The sequence below is a fragment of the Pholis gunnellus genome (genome assembly GCF_910591455.1).
Source record: "Pholis gunnellus genome assembly, chromosome: 5".
In the NCBI taxonomy this organism is placed as follows: domain Eukaryota; kingdom Metazoa; phylum Chordata; class Actinopteri; order Perciformes; family Pholidae; genus Pholis; species Pholis gunnellus.
The window spans coordinates 12,592,132-12,610,140 of NC_136531.1; the positions used below are offsets into that span (position 1 = coordinate 12,592,132).

Sequence of the window (18,009 nt, forward strand, 5' to 3'; positions counted from 1 at the left end):
ATATCCTCCCTGTTAATGTATCTGCTTTACAGATTTTACAGTTCCTTGATTTTACTTTTACCTTCTCTTTCCATCTGTATTTCTGCGTTTCTTTCTTTATTTCTGAAGCCAAATACTGGGGGAAAGTCAATAAGATAGGTCATTTTATCGGGACGCCCTGAATGAAAAGAAGTGCAATATACAAAGACGTGACTTTGTTGACCAGAATATACATTACTGGACATTTTTTCCAGTCAAAACATATGATACAGGAGATTGTGAAATGATGTAGTTGAGAACCACACAGACATTAGCAATTACCCAGAATTACTTTACTGTACTTTAAAAGGTCCAATGAGGAAAGTGAAAAATCGCATGATTTTCTTGTGTTTTTCCACTTTCTGGGTTTCTTGTACCCGAGGCCTTCCTTGGACAGGAATAGAAGGCGGTATGACAGTCTTATGACAAGCTGAGGCTCACTGGAAGACAGAGGCCACTTGTTGCCCGCTGGAGACCCACACATATTCAGAATTCCGTGCCAGGATCATAATGTGCTCCTTTTCCATTTTTGCCCAAACTGTGGTTCTGAGTCTTGTGAGTGGCTGCTTTTACAAAGACGAGCTTGTCCTGAGTCACGCTAGTGTCTCTCTGCTAAACACACTCACACCCATGCAGATGGACACGCAGCCATAAATCTGTGGGTGCATTCTTGTGAAACGGTCGGAGTCGCATGTTTCAACGCTGGGGTTTGTGGTTATAGACTTAGTGTTCACTTGCTCCACACACACACACACACAGAGTAACAAACAGTGAGACAGACACTTTGTGGGGATGTATAAAACAGTGGGATCCTCCCCTTTTGACACCCGTCCGCACATCCTACTCCCCCTCTATTCTCCCCTCACCCTGTTTATCCACCCCTCTCATAAACCTGCAGACAGGTTTCTACAGCCGCTTGGTTTCCTCATTGCATACACATAAAACACACACGTATTTTGGTAGCCAAGCTTATTCTGTCGTGATGTTTTTCAGTCTTGCAGGGTTTTTTAAGATGTGTTAATTACAAAGTAGGCTCTCCATCTAAGACCTAGTAAAAATGGATGCATGTCATGACATTGAGAAATCCTTTTACAGCTGCATTGCTGAAGTCATGTCAATATTCAATATGTAGCAGATATTGATGAGCTTTCTTTTCTTGTGTGTGTATGTTGCAGGGCTGTGCCAAAGTTTATGAAGCGCATCAAGGTTCGGGACTACAAAGACAGGAATGTGTTCGGTGTGCCACTACAAGTCATCGTCCAGCGAACAGGCCAGCCCCTCCCTCAGGGAATTCAGCAGGCCATGCGCTATTTACGCAACCAGTGCCTTGACCAGGTAACATTAAGTAAATAAATAAACACACATACTGTGTATGGACAGATGTATATAGGCTTGTGCATATACTGTAATTGCAGTGTACATATAATGCCAAAGTCCCTTGTCGGTCTGTCATTTAGCTTTAAGTACTATTTTCAGTTTGGACAGCTTTGAGAAAAAAGCAGCTTTTCATTGAAGGTGTTGACATCTCCAATCAGTCAAAAATGCATCCATGATTCTTTCACCGGATGTTACGTAAGATGGAGTAGTGAATCTGAAAAAGGCTGATACCCACTTAATCAGTGTGTGTATATAGTTTCTTTCTCTCCTCCTTTTTCTCCTTTCTTTGTCACACAAACGCTGAAGCGTGGAGGTCAGGAGAGAGTTAAAGTGTGCAGCTTTTAAGTAACCTGTGTCTGTCTGTTTAATCCAATGACATTTATCTCAGCGAGTGTATGTGTGTGTGTGTGTGTGTGTGTGTGTGTGTGTGTGTGTGTGTGTGTGTGTGTGTGTCTCTGTGTACATGTACATTCATAAAGGAAAGAAAGAGGGAGTGAGGAGAAAATAGCTAAAATCAAAGGGCAAAACAGAAAACAGAGTGGTATTCTTTTCAAAGCAGGACAAGGCGCCTCTGATTGGAAATGGTGAAGCTCATGGAAAATATTCAGGCTGAACAAGCCAACGGCCTTTTTCTGTTTTACTCCCCAACATTGCCATTTCATGCAGCCTTAAAAGGCCACTGATGAAGTCCTACACAACATTCAGCACAAAAATGCCTACTGGGTTTCATGGGGGCTTCTTTTAAATACGGTCAACAGGATCTGCTGTGATGTAACCGTATCGGCTGTAAGCTCTGGATTTGGGGATAAGTCAAGAATATTATTTTTCAATGATAACAGCCGGCAGCTTCGTATGTGCTTTGGGCACATCAATCATTTTTGATACGCCTTAATGATAGGAACAAACACTGTACTCATGGTCTCATACTGAGACTAATAAGGGAATAACAGTTCAAAGCTGACTTATCAGGTTTCTATGTATGTATGCATGGTGTAACTCTTTCTCCCTTTGTCCCCCACTTTTTGTTCAGGTGGGACTTTTCAGGAAATCAGGCGTTAAATCTCGTATCCAAGCTCTTCGTCAGATGAATGAGGCCAGCGGCGTAGATGGAGGAGGTGTCAACTACGAGGGCCAATCGGCATATGACGTTGCAGACATGCTGAAGCAGTACTTCAGAGATTTACCAGAACCCCTGCTCACTAGCAAGCTGTCTGAGACCTTCCTCCAGATTTATCAGTGTAAGAAAACAGACGCGTTTAGTCGAAGTATAAACAAGATCTTGTCAAGACATTACATGCCTTTACTTCACATACACAGCCACACATCTGTGAGCAGATTGCATGCTGGAATTCACAAGACGGTATTGTTTTAGAGCTGAAGATGCTTGCCTGCCATAGAGCAAGAAATTGTGAAACTGTAAAAAGAAAACAAACAAGATGAGTGCAGGAAATACCTGCGGAATGAGGTGATATATGGGATTGGTTCATCCTTCTCTGAGTCACTGTTACATGACATCCCCTCAAGTTCTATGATTGTCATAGCTGCGTTAAGAACGTTTACACAACAGAAAAAAAACAGCCCAGTGCATGAAGTATGAAGCTTATAGAGTACACACACATGTGGGCTTATATAACACACTCAGGCCTACACAGATCCCATTATAGTTCAACACTGGCAGGCGAACCCAAACTCCTTCCCAAGTTACCCACCGGACACAAAGAAACGATGACATCATGTACCATGATGGTGGTTATTAGTCGTTATTAGAGCCATGATATCCTCCCTCTTCCTCTCCAGACATGCCTAAAGAGCTGCGTCTGCAGGCAGCGCGTGCTGCCGTGCTGCTGCTGCCCGATGAGAACCGCGAGGCGCTGCGGACGCTGCTGTGTCTGCTGAGCGACGTGACGGCCAGCGTGTCGGAGAACCAGATGACTCCCACCAACCTGGCTGTTTGTCTGGCCCCGTCCCTCTTCCACCTCAACACCCTGCGCCGCAAGGAGAGCTCCTCGCCAAGGTGTGTATGCGTGTGTGTGTGTGTGTGTGTGTGTGCCTCCACACCACTGTAATTAGCTCATTTTAATTATATAAGAACCTTAATTTTGATGGCCATCCCTGACGCAGTTATTGTATTAGCAGATTATATAACATGTAATATGCGGTACATTCTGAAAACAGGAAAGGGTCGATCGAAAGAAACAAAAGAGCAGGATACTGTGGAGGGTAGAAAAGAGAAGGGGAGAGAGTTAAGCTTGAAAGGGTAGTAGGGGAGAGAGACAGAAGAAATAGCAAGGTTACATGAACATCTGTACCTAATTAAAAAAACACATACTTTGTTCCACGTTTAGCTAGAAGAGGGTTCATCAGATGTAACCTCCAAATCTCTTACGCCCACTATCACGATGATGGATGCTGTTACTAATCTCGTCGTCCTCTTTTCCTCTCTTCCTTGGTCAAAGGGTGATGAACAGGAAGCAGACACTGGGAAAGCCGGACCAGAGAGACCTGAATGAGAACCTGGCTGCCACTCACGGCCTGGCACACATGATCCAGGAGTGCAGCAAACTCTTCCGGGTCAGTAGTAGTGTGTTATTACATTATTATGTTACATAGAGTGAACGTGCCAGCCATCATTCTGTCTTAAATGCCCCCGTTTTGCCGAACTGGACTTAACTTCATGTCTCTGTCAAGTTAAACCAAACTCAAGCATTTGTGAAAGGATTTAAATTACAGAATAGTGGTAATGACCACAAACAAATGAATCCACCCCATTCAGTTTGGTTCTGTGTGTCCACAAGGAGAACACTTGAATGGATAAACAGGAAATAATCAGAAAACTACACTATTACTAATCCAATTTCAATCCCATTCAGCCTTAACCGTTCTGCCCAGTGCAGTCTTCTCTGGCATGCTACAGTAAATGCTAAGAGGCTGCATATGGTGGGTCATTAGTATTAGTTTAATTAGTTTGCCTCCGGGCTTCCTGTTATGGTCACATCACACAACAAATTAACTTGATTACCTCCCAAATTATTTTCTTTTAATTAGATCTGTACTTGACAGTGATGGTTCATAACAGGATGACCTATGAAATAATTTGCGTTCCATTTCAACAAACCTTTTCTCATCGAATGAAAATCCTTTTCTTAGACTTCAATATCGTTAGTATTAAATCAAACCTGAAAGATGACGCATGCAAACAGACAGAGAGAGAGAAAACAAATGAAAATGAGCTAGGCCAACTAGGAGATGAAAATAGGATGTGATGTGTTTCCATCCTTCATGCAGTTTCCCATTAATTAAGGGGGAAATGATGCAATCAGGGTGGAGATACTTGAACAAAAACACAACATTAAGTAGAGTCTTAGTTGCTTAGTTGCTGATTACTCTTATCATAGGACATTTATAACTTAAAGATCCCCTCCAGACATGTTTTAAGACATATACAAATACTCTTGAAAAATGTAATCTCATCTACTAATCAAATTGTCAAATCAAGCACACTTACCCGTCATTGCACCCTAGCGGCACACGGCCTTTCAGAAACCAATGGGAAGGTAAAGCCTGGCTCTCATAGTCCTCCTTCTCCTCCTTTCACACAGATCCCAGAGGAGATGAATCCCTGCAGGAACTCCTATGTGGAGCAAGCGTTGCTGCCGCGACGCTTGGAGGACCTCGCAGGTGAGGAGGCCAGGCAGGGAGGTTACAGGGTCTACCTGCAGGACAGCCTAGACGCCCTCCTCAAAGACGCCAAGGACAAGTTTAAAGGTTACGACAGCTGCTCCACACCTGAGCACGCTGAACTTGCCTGTAGGAAGGTAAGCCCACTTGTATATTCATCAACTCTCTATAGTTCATTTTAGTCTTTTTTCACACGTCTTATTAGTTTGTTTGAGGATGAAAATAGAAGGATTCATGAAAGATTATTTGATGAGAGAGAACAGCTATCTGTGTTTCCTGTCTCCTCCTTTCCTCTTTGTTTCTGACTTTCCCTTTCTTCTGCTTCTCTAAATATCGAGTGGAAAACCAGCAGTTAGTGTTTCCTGTATAGAAACACATCCGTGTGAAACTGGCCTGGCCTGGCCTGGCCCTGAGCTTCTCATTCCCATCACAGTGTTGAACTCTATCCCAGAATGACATCAGCTTGACAGAGACACACAAACATACACAACCTCTGCATTATCCCAGGCTTACATTTCCGGTGTCTAGTGTGCAAGGGCCCTGAATGAGGTTATCGTTTCTCCAGAGAGTCACAAGGGGCAGAGTGTTCTTTAACATCTGACAGCAGAACGAAGCAGCTGACTTGGCTAACGGGCATTAGGAGGTTTTGAAACACAGCCTGACTGTTGTGCATAAAATGATGGCTGGAATACCAATTCCAATTTCTGTAAACATGACTGCTAAGATTAGATATTTTAAAGAAAGCTTCCAAACAGTTGCGTAAGTCACTTGAAGTTTATATAAAAAATAAAGTGATTTCAAGTATTTAACATCTCACACCGTTACCGATTTTGATAACAGTTTATCGTACCATTCAATTATCCATGTGAACTTAATTATTACCGTCAGACATCCAACCCCTGTTTGTGTCATTTTCCAATTTCTCTCTCCCCTCATTTCCTGTCATCTCTCTGCTTTCACCATTCAAATAAAGACACAAAATGCAGCAGAATAACTGTCATTAAAAAACAGAACGCTTGTTAAGTTGTTGGGTCTTTGCACGTGTTTCTCCAGGTGCATGATTGCTTTCCACTGCGGCTGTGGAAGGTGACCGTGGAGGTGCCTGCGAGTCCTGAGGAGGTTCTCACACGAGTGCTGCGGGAGCAGGGCTACTGGGATGAGGACCTGCTCGAAAGCCGGGTGGTGGAGACTCTGGATGAGAGGACAGAGGTCTACCAGTATGTCAGGAATACCATGGCTCCACATCCCACTAGAGACCACCTGGTGCTCAGGTAGACATTAGCCCATTGTCCTCCTCTTCCTCCCTATCTGTCTCACTTCTCTCATTTGTCTTCATCTTGTTTGATGTTCTGCTCTGATTTGATGTTGTTGTTTTTTAATCCAAACCTCTCATTACTCTCCCTTTCAGAACATGGGTAACAGACCTGCCGAAGGGAGCGTGTGCACTGGTGTGTACATCTGTGGACCATGAAGGAGCACGTGTTGTAGGCGTTCGGACCAATGTCCTCACCTCTCGCTACTTCATCGAGCCCTGTGGAACCAACAAATCCAGACTCACACATATTTCCAGGAACGACTGCAGGTGAGTGAATGACTGACAGGAGCAAGGACAATTTGTGGATTTGATTTAGTCCTAGTTTTTTGGTCATTCAATGTCTTTCAGTTGGTGCTAACAATCTTTTTCTGTCTTTTTTCAGGGGTCGTTTCCCAGAGTGGTACAATAAACTATATGGACACTTGTGCGCTGCTGAGGTGGCGCGGATACGTGACTCATTCACCGTGCCCATGGACAAATGAATAAGCAGTGTGCAATTTGGGCAACAACAGACTCAACGGCGCCTTTGAAACATAATTTGGATCCGACAGAGGACTCAAAAAAAATTCCACCAGAGAGGAAGATGGGGTCCAAGCCTCTTAACGGTCAAATTTTAAGGACAAATCCTGGATCCTGGATTGAAGGACTTTTTTGCTTTGATTTTGTTAGAATAGACTGTTGTTATCATTTAAAACTGTTCTGTTTGGACGCTCAGTGTGCTGCCTAGAGGATTTGTGACACACAAACACTTATCTGGGCCAAAAGACATGATGTCACTGATACAGGATGTGATCCAAAGGGTGCTATAGCTTCCGAGAAGCAAGGGTGTGTGTGTGTGTGTGTGTGTAGGTGTGTGCGTGTGTGTGTGTGTGTGTGTGTGTGTGTATGTATGTGTGCATGAGTGTTCAAAGCAACAAACGGTTAATAGATACATATTCCTCGCACTGGTTTTCCAGTGGCAGCATAGTGTGTACATACAGTATTCTGTTCACAGTAGTGGTATGTGTCTGTCTTGTGTTACCTCTGTCCCTTTATTTCTGTTACAGCATGACACAGGAGGAAAAGTAGACAATATTATGGTCAGTTGATTGATGAATCGATGGGTAAAGAAAGAGTGAATTTGCTGGTAATATGCAGAGTGAGTATAGAGACAGGAGGCGGGATATAGTGAGATGACGGGTGGCTGATAGCAGGGTTTAAGTGTTTCAGGAGAGGAAGGCAAAGACAGATGAGAATCGGTGGCTGGCACACCAAAAAGAGAGGGACTGATCAAAGAAACAGCCTCATTTACTAGCATACAAATAGATGTCTCCTCATGTTGTTCTTGAAGATACAAGGGCAAAATGAGTTACTATGCTAGCAACCAGGCATAGTGCAAAACGCCGGGAGACAGTCAGAGCTCATAAGGAAGCGGTTGTGACCAAGGATCCGTGTTAGAGACAAGGAAGGTTGCATATTTCACAGGATAACACCAACAAAGCTAGAAATGTAATACCGACAGATCCACATTAATGGACCAAATTTGAAATAGCTTTCCAATATTGAGCTTTTCCTCATTATTACAAGGTTCAGAGTTAGTGTTGTGAAGAGCACAGTCAATTCACTTTTTTATTGTTTAAAGGCGGACATCACTTGTATAGATTTGAAAAAAACAAGAAAAATAGTGATTTCACATTAATTTGGATTTACATGAGAACAGAAAGAAAACAATGCACTGTTCTAACTTGCAACAGAAACCTCCGGCTTGGCCTATAAAGATGAGAAGTAAACAGAGGAAAAATGGTCCTTTTATAAAGGTGGAGATTTTACAGGTTTTACTGTAAAATAATGGGCAGATTGAATGTTTGTGTGAAGGAAAACGATCTTTGTGTAAGCTTCTTTCTCTGTACTGTTGTGTCAGTGTTTAAAAAGAAGTAAGAGATTTAGGTCCTCATAACCTTCTTCATTCATAACACTCATGCTTCAATCTGAGGGTGCGCATATTTCGTGTTGAGTTGATTAATTCGCTAAGCCATTGTTCCTATCGTAAATGTTCGTACCTTTAACTGTGTCTCTGCCAAATAATAACGCATGACAATTAGTTAATTTAAAACAAATATATTTATACCTCAGATATATGTTTGTTTTGTATCATACCATTTTATTTTATTGTAAATGTTAAGCTTTGTGTTACAGAAATGAAAAAAATGTTTTATCTTTTTTATTAATATTATTTCTGTACAGGTTAATCAAAATGCACTATTAAATGTATTAAATGTATTAAAATAAGAAATGATTCATTTGTCATTTATTTACACTACAGATAGTTCTGGGTGCTAACACATTCTCAGATCCAGACAAACTTCTTTTTTTTTCCCTCTTTCCGAACCTTCATTCCACACCAGTAAATCCAGGATTGATGCGTGCGTCCAGTACCAACTGGCTTCATAGATGGTGATCTCACTTGTTGTCTTGTTTCTTACACACAACAGTTTCATATAACAAACAATAGAGTCTGTTGTACCACAGCTGGCCTGGTCTGGACCCGGCAGACTCAACAATGAGGGGCGCAGTCCTGCAGCAAAGAAGAGGTCCAAAGGATCAGAGTGGAGGCTAATGTACCACTTTATGTTTCTAATCACAGACAAAATGAGAAGTAGCCACATGTAGGCGCAAAAAAACATGTATGAACGTTTGTATGATCTATAAACCTGGTCTGTGTATTTATATAACTCAATACTCTTTTTCTGTGGGCCGTGAACCCTTCATGTACTCAGGAACTAGAGATTAACCAAAGACTCAAAAGACTCTCACATGAAACCACAGATGTGCGCATGTTCTTATCTTTGAACTTGAAATGTGCCTGCAACAGATTTATCTTTACTTAAGTTTGAACAACAGATGAAAAATAAACCTTTACAGGCTAAATCTGTTTATCTCTCTCTCTTTTTCTATCTCTTCTTCTGTTAGTGTCTGCGCACACTCACTACGAATGCTGGTATGTTCCTGCATGCACATGAGTATGTATTTTGCTGGGAACACAAACACCTCTGAGAGATTATGCAGGGCCAAGATAAGGCTGACCAAGAGTCAGCCCCAGGGCTGCATTTCTGCCCCGTTATTTGAGAATCAGACGCAGAAGGTTTCCCACATTGATAAATGAATACAAACGTGCAAGTGCATGCTTGTGTGTGTATCTGTGTGTGTATACGTTTCTTCTTCCAGTTTGTCGTGCATTTATCAAAAATGCTGTACTCGTTTAGCAACATAACAGTGTGAAGGTTAGTGCTGGATCCATATCAGGTGTGATTTTTGAAAACTTATTTTACATATTTTTTAAGGATCTCCCCCTCTCTTTTTTCCTCCTGAACCAGAGATTATCTGGTTCAGCATTATCAGAAAAGATATAAAGGACGCAGTAAGAATGAAAGCTGACAGCCGGCTTCAACCAACTGCAAGGTTAGGACAATATTCTTGTTGAATACCGCAAACAAACTCATTTTTCTGCATCTACTTGCACATGTTCATTTGTCTTCATTGCACTTATACCAGGCATATCTACAAACCACCAGCAATGCCCTGCTTATTACAGATTGTATTATTTATCATATCATATCGTGCAGTTAATTAAAACAGTTTCCTGTGGTGTACGCACCAACTCGAGCAGTGAGCAGTCGTGTTGGGTCACAAAAAATCAGACATGCCAAATATCTGACAGGAACTCTGTGGGCTACTCATCTTCATGTGGACTGGAATGCTCTGATAGCTTGCATGGTATTGTTGTGGCAACATAAATGGTATGCTATCATTGATAACATAGTGTTTTAAGACTCAACATGGAAAAGAACAGCAGAGAATTTAGTGTTTATACAGTTGACCTCATATCACTCCTCATCATATCTCCATATTCCAGAGATTCCAAAGGCTGGAAGTAAAGCAAGGAAAGACAAATCTGTCTACTTTTCTCCTTTTTAAAAAATGAGTTTGGCGCATGTACACCTACGCTCACACACAGTCTAGCTGTTTTTAATGACCTAATCACTGGGGTCAACTCCAAAAATACCAGTGTATGTTCATGTTTGTATGCACATCTGTATGTGTGAGTGTGGCAGAGAGGGAGAGAACAGAGGTGGCATGACAGAAACAAGACGAGGACAAACCACCATGTCTCTACATCCTAATTCTATTCCAGAGGTGTATCTGCTATCCTTCAATTCTGTTCTTATTTAACTCGTGTGGCATTGAACACGTCCAGCTAACGCCTTGTTGAAATGTCTCAGGTCAAACACAAGAGGTCGCTGCTCTAATTGCAAGGCACAATTTAATGTCAGTTTTACAGATCAACACTGCCCTCTGCTGGTTGTTTGGAATACAATGAACATCCCAGACATCTCGGTCGCTTTGGGCCAATCACTCACTTAATAAGAACCGGTTGCAACATGAACAAATGAATGCATCACACATTCCAATCAAATATATTTTATTCTAAAATTAGTCATTCTGCGTAATATGTACTATTACTTTTGGTATTTTAAGTGTATTGTAATGCTAATACTTTTGTACTTTTACTGAAGTAAAATATCTAAATGTTCATCTTTATAGCACAGTGTAAATAACTTGTATACTACATTACAATAGTTTTAATTGTATGAAAATAAAATAAACAGAATGACTGAATAATTCATAGTTTTGGGTTTTCCTAAAATCAGCTCCACCTTTATCAGCTGATACATATAGAGTGATGAACACATGAGTGCATCAATAATTATAATCCAATAATATAATCTATATTATTCTCAAATGGGCCATTCTGCATAATGAGGGATATTATTTTTTAATGCTAATATGTACTATTAATTTTGGTACTTTACGTGTATTTTAATGCTAATACTTTTGTACATTTACATCAGTAACATATTTAATCAGTACTTCTCTTAAGTAAAATATCTAACTGTTAACATTCATGCAGGATGAGCGTTTATTTATCTCTCATCATGTTTTGTTTGCTATTCGTAGTTATCTGTTATGTCGACCTGGAGCTGCCTTTTTGTTTTTATAAAGATGAGACAGAATAAAGTTTTGGAAAAACCGCTGTCATGGCTGACCTATCGGTAACACCTATGATAGAGAGGCGCGGTTTCGTTTAACCAATAGAAAATAACCTCGTGTGACTCTCGACCAATCGGATTCAACTAGTGTTTACCCTTCCAAGAAGGGAGGTATAAAGTGCCTCACCCGGGCAAATACATGCGACAGCACCTCACTCAGCACTCATTGAAATGCAGCTGTGAGAGTTTATCGTCCTCTTCTTTCTTATTTCAACCTCTTTAAACACAGCGTCGGGAAACATGGTGAGTGGAACAATGTGACGTTTTCTTATGATTTAACCAGGCTCACAGCAAATTCCATTGTGTCAATTCATTTTCAATTTAAGCTATTTATCAGCATTAGTTAACGTTCATTACCAAACTTTTAGCTTTAGCTAACATTTCTTTTTAATGGAGTCTGGTTTGTGAAGACCGTGGAACGTAACATTGTTCTCGTCGCTTATCTTTCAGAGACAATACTCCACGTGTTCGACTTATTCTATTATTCTATATTTTGTTTGTAAACAAACCAGACGTGCATGGGTCGCGCGCCACCTCTCGTCACGCCAGAGTCTGTCCAGCCAGCGGCTTCTTCTGTTGCACGAGACCGAGAACAAAGAACCCCAAAAGCGGCGCGAGTTAATTGCGACGCGGGTCTCACCGGGGACCATTTTGTGTTCATTCGCGCTGGGCGCGCCGGAGAGGGGGTGTGGCTTATCGCCCTGGAAGCCGTTCAACTGTCCGCCATCACCCGTGGAAAAAATAACCTATTTCTGCTTAGTACGTGTTGTGGAAGTCCCAGATATCGCGGGGAACTAAAGTTCACAGTAGTCACTGTCTAGCAAGCCACACGTTGGCTGTTTACTACAGCTGTATGAACCCCAAATAAAGTGATTTGGCTGTGATTTCACTGCAATCAGCTGACAAAAATGGATGCCGAAATGACTACGTCATGAGGCCGATTTGTTAGTTCTCTCCGCAAGACGACAAGCAAATCACTTTTAAAATACGTGTTTTCTCAATGGAGCTCGGATCGATCGGTGCTAGGCTATGCTGACATTGTAGCAGCTCCTCCAACACCCACAATAACGTCATATAGACTTAAATATGGCAGCGTCTTTTTCATTGTTTGTACCTTATGGTTTACACACGCACATAGTTTGGTCCGGTCTCCATTGATAAGAGGTATCGTAGAGCTCTGGGTGAACACAGACGGCTACAGTATTTATTTCCTGATTCAACAACGTCAGTGATGACAGGAGGAACATCTCAACGCTGATAGGCTATCGCGCCGCAGCGTTACGCCATTTTTTTTTTTTTCTCGTCGAAGTTGAAACATTTCAACTCACGCGTTTTGGCCATTCGTCAATCGTGCCATCCCAAATTCGCGTCACTCCAGTCTCATCGCGTCTGTGCATAGACTTTGCATGTAATCTACTCGGGCCGCGTTTGGTGTGAACGTAGCTGGCGCTAAATGTATGCAACACAACAGATGAATATTGCCGTAGATTGGCCAATGGCAGGCGATTATCGGCTGATATCGTTATTTGGCCGATAAATCGATGCAACTCTGTTGTATATTGTCAAGATGATGATTGTATCTAATTAGACATGGTTAAAGATGTAGCTCAAGTATCTAATTAGACATGGTTAAAGATGTAGATGTGTGGACATATTTAATGTTACATATTCTTGTCCTCCAGCGTGAGTGTATCTCCATCCACGTCGGTCAAGCCGGCGTCCAAATTGGCAATGCCTGCTGGGAGCTTTACTGCCTGGAACATGGGATCCAGCCGGACGGACAGATGCCCAATGTCAAGCCCACGGGAGGAGGAGACAATTCCTTCAACACTTTCTTCACTGAGACTGGAGCCGGAAAGCACGTCCCCAGAGCGGTTTTTGTCGACCTGGAGCCCACAGTCATCGGTAAGCACTCATTAATATAGATGCTATATCTCACTATCATATTATTTCATGAAGTCAAACCCTCATGTGATTTCTGATTCAAACTGTCTCTTCAGATGAGGTGCGCAGTGGGCCTTACCGCCAGCTGTTCCACCCTGAGCAGCTGATCACTGGCAAGGAGGATGCTGCCAACAACTACGCCCGTGGACACTACACCATCGGCAAAGAGGTCATTGAACAGGTGCTGGACAGGATCCGCAAACTGGTGGGTACATTCAAAGCCTTCCTGATATGGCTGAAAGCCTGGAACAATGTATAATTCTAAAGAATTGATCAGGAAAGGACAACGTTTCATTATTAATGACAATTAATACCCAGAACTAAGATTCTAATGGTGAATTCAAGGGGTCACAACACATTTGCTGACTTGCCTCTACTAGTATCTAGGCATGCAGGATGTTTTGCTGTAATTTGTCCAGGTTTTGTCTGGCTCCAGACCAATATTGTTTGTGTGACTGTAATTTCTTTACTGGTGCTTACAGCATATAAATAGTGGCCCGATTTCAAGACAGAAATGGCCCTGTTTCTCTGGAATAGAGAACATGGTGCAGATTTTTTTTTCTTCTAGAAATTACCGCGCTATTGTAAAGATGCTGTGAGCAACATTTACATTTTACCTCCTTTTTGTATTGGGGTAATGGCAAAGATCTCAAAACTTGGACAAATTGTAATGAACTATATCTTGGGGGGGCGGCGGTGGCACACTGGGTTAAGAGGGTTGTCCGGTAACCACAAGGTCAGCGGTCGAAGTGTCTGAGCAAGACACTGAACTAGGGCTGCAACTAACGATTATTTTAATAATCGATTAATCTGTCGATTATTTGTTCGATTAATCGAATTTTTAAAAAAGCATTAGTTTCTAACCCTTTTTTCAAAAACAGAACTGACAAAACAACAAATTCACAGTGCGAAAAATCTTCAGAAAGTGCACAAACGGGTTGCTCGAACATCCCTGAGCTGTTAAAGTAGTAATTTAAAAAAATAAATGGACTAATATCAGGAGTGGGGTTCAGCGGGTTACCCACGCCTCTCGGCCAAGGGTAGACACACGCTGATCCACTCAGTGTGGCGCGTGTGCAGCCCCGGACATCTAAGGGCATCACAGACCTGTTAATGCTTAATCTCGTGGCTGAACGCCACTTGTCCCTCTGAGAAGCTGGACGCCGACTGCACGGGGCCACGTAACTAGTTAGCATGCCGGAGTCTCGTTCGTTATCGGAATTAACCAGACAAATCGCTCCACCGACTAAGAACGGCCATGCACCACCACCCACAGAATGGAGAAAGAGCATCAATCTGTCAATCCTTTCCGTGTCCGGGCCGGGTGAGGTTCCCCCGGCCGTCCCTCTTAATCATGGCCCCAGTTCAGAGAAAAACCCACAAAATAGAACCTGTAGCCACACTGGTCATAAAAGAGTCCACGCTTATTCCTGATGTTCACGTTTATTATTGTCCTCTCATGGAACACCGGGAAAACTAGAGACACAAAACAGCTTCATGTGCAAACAACAAAGAAACAAATACTCTTGTCTCTCATCACCTACAAGTATAACAGCACTTTAATGAGTGAACTGAATACACGTCACCGTGTTCTGGAAGACCAGCAGTAGAATAACACAAGGAAGAAAAAGTTCGCTGTTTTCTCCCGCCATTTCTCATCTTTCTGAGCTCCGCTTAACTTCCGGTTTAATGGTCACGTAACAAAAGCTCATCTATCATAAGTAAAACAACGGCACGGTTACGAGTTAAACACAAGGTACCCAAAATAGCAGTAAATGTAATTATTATAATTGCAGAAATAAACTAAAAATCGCGTAAATCAACGTCCGGTGTTGTCACGGCACCGTTTATACGCCGGTCAGCGTCAGCTACAGAACCGGAGTCCTGTTCCGTTATTCCGAGCTGCTGTGAACACTCAAACATCTCCGCGACTTATTGAGTGGCGTAATAATCGCGCGACACAACGAATCGATAATGAAATTCGTTGCCAACTCTTTTGATGATCGATTTTTATCGATTCGTTGTTGCAGCCCTACACTGAACCCCTAACTGCTCCCCGGGCGCTTCTCGGCAGCCCACTGCTCCCTATAATCTAGGGATGGGTTAAATGCAGAGGTCAAATATCGTGTATATGACAATAAAAATCTTAACTTTAACTTCATGTCTAGACAGGGGGAGAAAATGGTGTTTACTAACACCATGTCAAGTATTTATTTCACAAAGGCGTATACAAAAATATGCTTTACCATCTGAATTTTTCATAGAACTATTTAGTTATATATTGAATTGCCCGCTATGCTATACCATTATCGAGATATGAAATGACCTATATTGGTATAGAAGATTTTGTCCATATCGCCAGCCCTAATCTGTTTCTCCCTCTCTTCCCTCAGTCAGACCAGTGCACCGGCCTTCAGGGCTTCCTGATTTTCCACAGCTTCGGAGGTGGCACCGGCTCTGGTTTCACCTCTCTGCTGATGGAACGTCTGTCTGTGGACTACGGCAAGAAGTCCAAGCTGGAGTTCTCCGTCTACCCAGCTCCCCAGGTGTCCACCGCTGTGGTGGAGCCCTACAACGCCATCCTGACCACACACACCACCCTGGATCATTCCGACTGTGCCTTCATGGTGGATAACGAGGCCATCTACGATATCTGCTGTAGGAACCTCGATATCGAGCGTCCCTCCTACACCAACCTGAACAGGCTGATCAGTCAGATTGTGTCCTCCATCACTGCTTCCCTTCGTTTCGATGGCGCCCTCAACGTTGATCTGACAGAGTTCCAGACCAACTTGGTGCCATATCCCCGTATCCACTTCCCTCTGGCCACCTACGCCCCCGTCATCTCCGCTGAGAAAGCTTACCACGAGCAGTTAACGGTGTCCGAAATCACCAACTCCTGCTTTGAGCCAGCTAATCAATTCGTGAAATGTGACCCTCGCCGCGGCAAATACATGGCTTGTTGCCTTTTGTATCGTGGTGATGTGGTGCCCAAAGATGTGAATGCTGCCATTGCCACCATCAAAACCAAGCGCTCCATCCAGTTTGTGGACTGGTGCCCCACTGGGTTCAAGGTTGGCATAAACTACCAGCCGCCCACTGCAGTTCCTGGTGGAGACCTGGCCAAGGTCCAGAGGGCCGTGTGCATGCTGAGCAACACCACTGCTATTGCAGAGGCCTGGGCTCGGCTCGACCACAAGTTTGATCTGATGTACGCTAAGCGTGCGTTTGTGCACTGGTATGTGGGTGAGGGTATGGAGGAGGGAGAGTTCTCTGAGGCCAGAGAAGACATGGCAGCTCTGGAGAAGGATTACGAGGAGGTTGGTGCTGATAGTGCGAGAGATGAGGAGGAGGATGATGATGTAGAAGAGTATTAAACCAAAGTGTTTTCAATAACGTCAAAAATAAAGTTTATTAATTGACCACTAGTTTGCTGTCTTTTAATACACTCACGCCAAAGGGCAGATGTACTGTTGAACCGTTTTAATAGAGAAACACAGATTGTTGTTTCTGTGTCTGTACTCGTCACTATTGCTAAAAGCATGACGCCATATTGGGCAGTATCAAACTGGTTTGTACAGTTTTAGGGGAACAGTTGCTCTGCTCCAGACATGTGACTAAAGTCATTTAGTTCAAGCCAGTCCCAAGATTCTGCAGTCTTACCTGCTGTAGCCGGTCTTTATACAGAGAAAAGACTAATGGCCAAGTTAGCTAACCTGTTCTCAATCAAAAACAATTTCCATCAAATTAACCTGCACTTTTATTTCTTGACTTTTCATTATTTCATGCATTTATTTATTGACTTATTATGACTGCTTTGGTCCTCCATACTTAAGTACAGTACTTGAGTATATGTACTTGGTTACTCTTCACCCCTGATGAGTACTTTTCCACCACGGTTTGTTAAAAATAGACATAACTTTTAATTAACACACAAATTCAACCTGAAATACCTATATTTAGTAGACTCAAGATACTGATGCATAAATGGCAGCAAAACAAGTTTTCACTTCTGGTCCAAAATTGACTGTTAGTTAGAAAATACTGCGAGATTCTGGATTGAAGGAGTTTTTTGATTTTGTTAGAACAGACTGTTCTAACTACACGTACACAATCTAGTTTTAATGACCTAATCACTGGGGTCAACTCCAAATATAGCAGTGTATGCACATCTGTATGTGTGAGTGTGGCAGAGAGAGAACAGAGGTGGCATGACAGAAACAAGATGAGGACAAACCATGTCTCTACATCCTTGTTCTATTCCAGAGGTGTATCTGCTATCCTTCAATTCAGTTCTTATTTAACTCGTGTGGCACTGAACACGTCCAGCTAACGCCTTGTTGAAATGTCTCTGGTCAAACACAAGGGGTCGCTGATCTAACTGCAAATCACAATTTTAATGTCAGTTTTACAGATCAACACTGCCCTCTGCTGGTTGTTTGGAATAAAATTAACATCTCGGTCGCAATGGGCCCATCACTCACATAAACACATAGAATTAAGTAATCTGCTAAAGCACTAATAACATTTCTGTCTTGCAAATATACATATGCCTGTTTTTTTTTTTTATGAATAAAATTCATTTTTAAT

The 18,009-nt window shown here is 42.4% G+C and overlaps 2 protein-coding genes across 3 annotated transcripts in view; both read left to right on the top strand.

The window, feature by feature from the left end:
* The window catches only part of dlc1 (DLC1 Rho GTPase activating protein), a gene marked incomplete at its 5' end in the record, with an annotated part of 74,639 nt that extends 65,996 nt beyond the window's left edge, over positions 1 to 8,643 (top strand). For both annotated transcript variants that reach the window (XM_079159704.1, XM_079159705.1), the window contains 8 exons: positions 1,194 to 1,353; positions 2,426 to 2,633; positions 3,193 to 3,409; positions 3,852 to 3,966; positions 4,995 to 5,210; positions 6,127 to 6,344; positions 6,482 to 6,655; positions 6,771 to 8,643. In XM_079159704.1, the coding sequence (XP_079015830.1) occupies positions 1,194 to 1,353; positions 2,426 to 2,633; positions 3,193 to 3,409; positions 3,852 to 3,966; positions 4,995 to 5,210; positions 6,127 to 6,344; positions 6,482 to 6,655; positions 6,771 to 6,870 (1,408 nt within the window). In that variant the 3' untranslated portion in view covers positions 6,871 to 8,643. The remainder of the gene's footprint in view (positions 1 to 1,193; positions 1,354 to 2,425; positions 2,634 to 3,192; positions 3,410 to 3,851; positions 3,967 to 4,994; positions 5,211 to 6,126; positions 6,345 to 6,481; positions 6,656 to 6,770) is intronic.
* A 2,731-nt stretch (positions 8,644 to 11,374) lies between these two features.
* Positions 11,375 to 16,830, top strand: LOC306695578 (tubulin alpha-1C chain-like). The gene is made up of 4 exons (XM_079158848.1): positions 11,375 to 11,718; positions 13,158 to 13,380; positions 13,476 to 13,624; positions 15,813 to 16,830. Exons 1-4 carry the CDS (start codon positions 11,716 to 11,718, stop codon positions 16,794 to 16,796), a joined length of 1,359 nt encoding a protein of 452 aa, XP_079014974.1. The 5' UTR covers positions 11,375 to 11,715; the 3' UTR covers positions 16,797 to 16,830.
* The last annotated feature ends 1,179 nt before the right edge of the window (positions 16,831 to 18,009 follow it).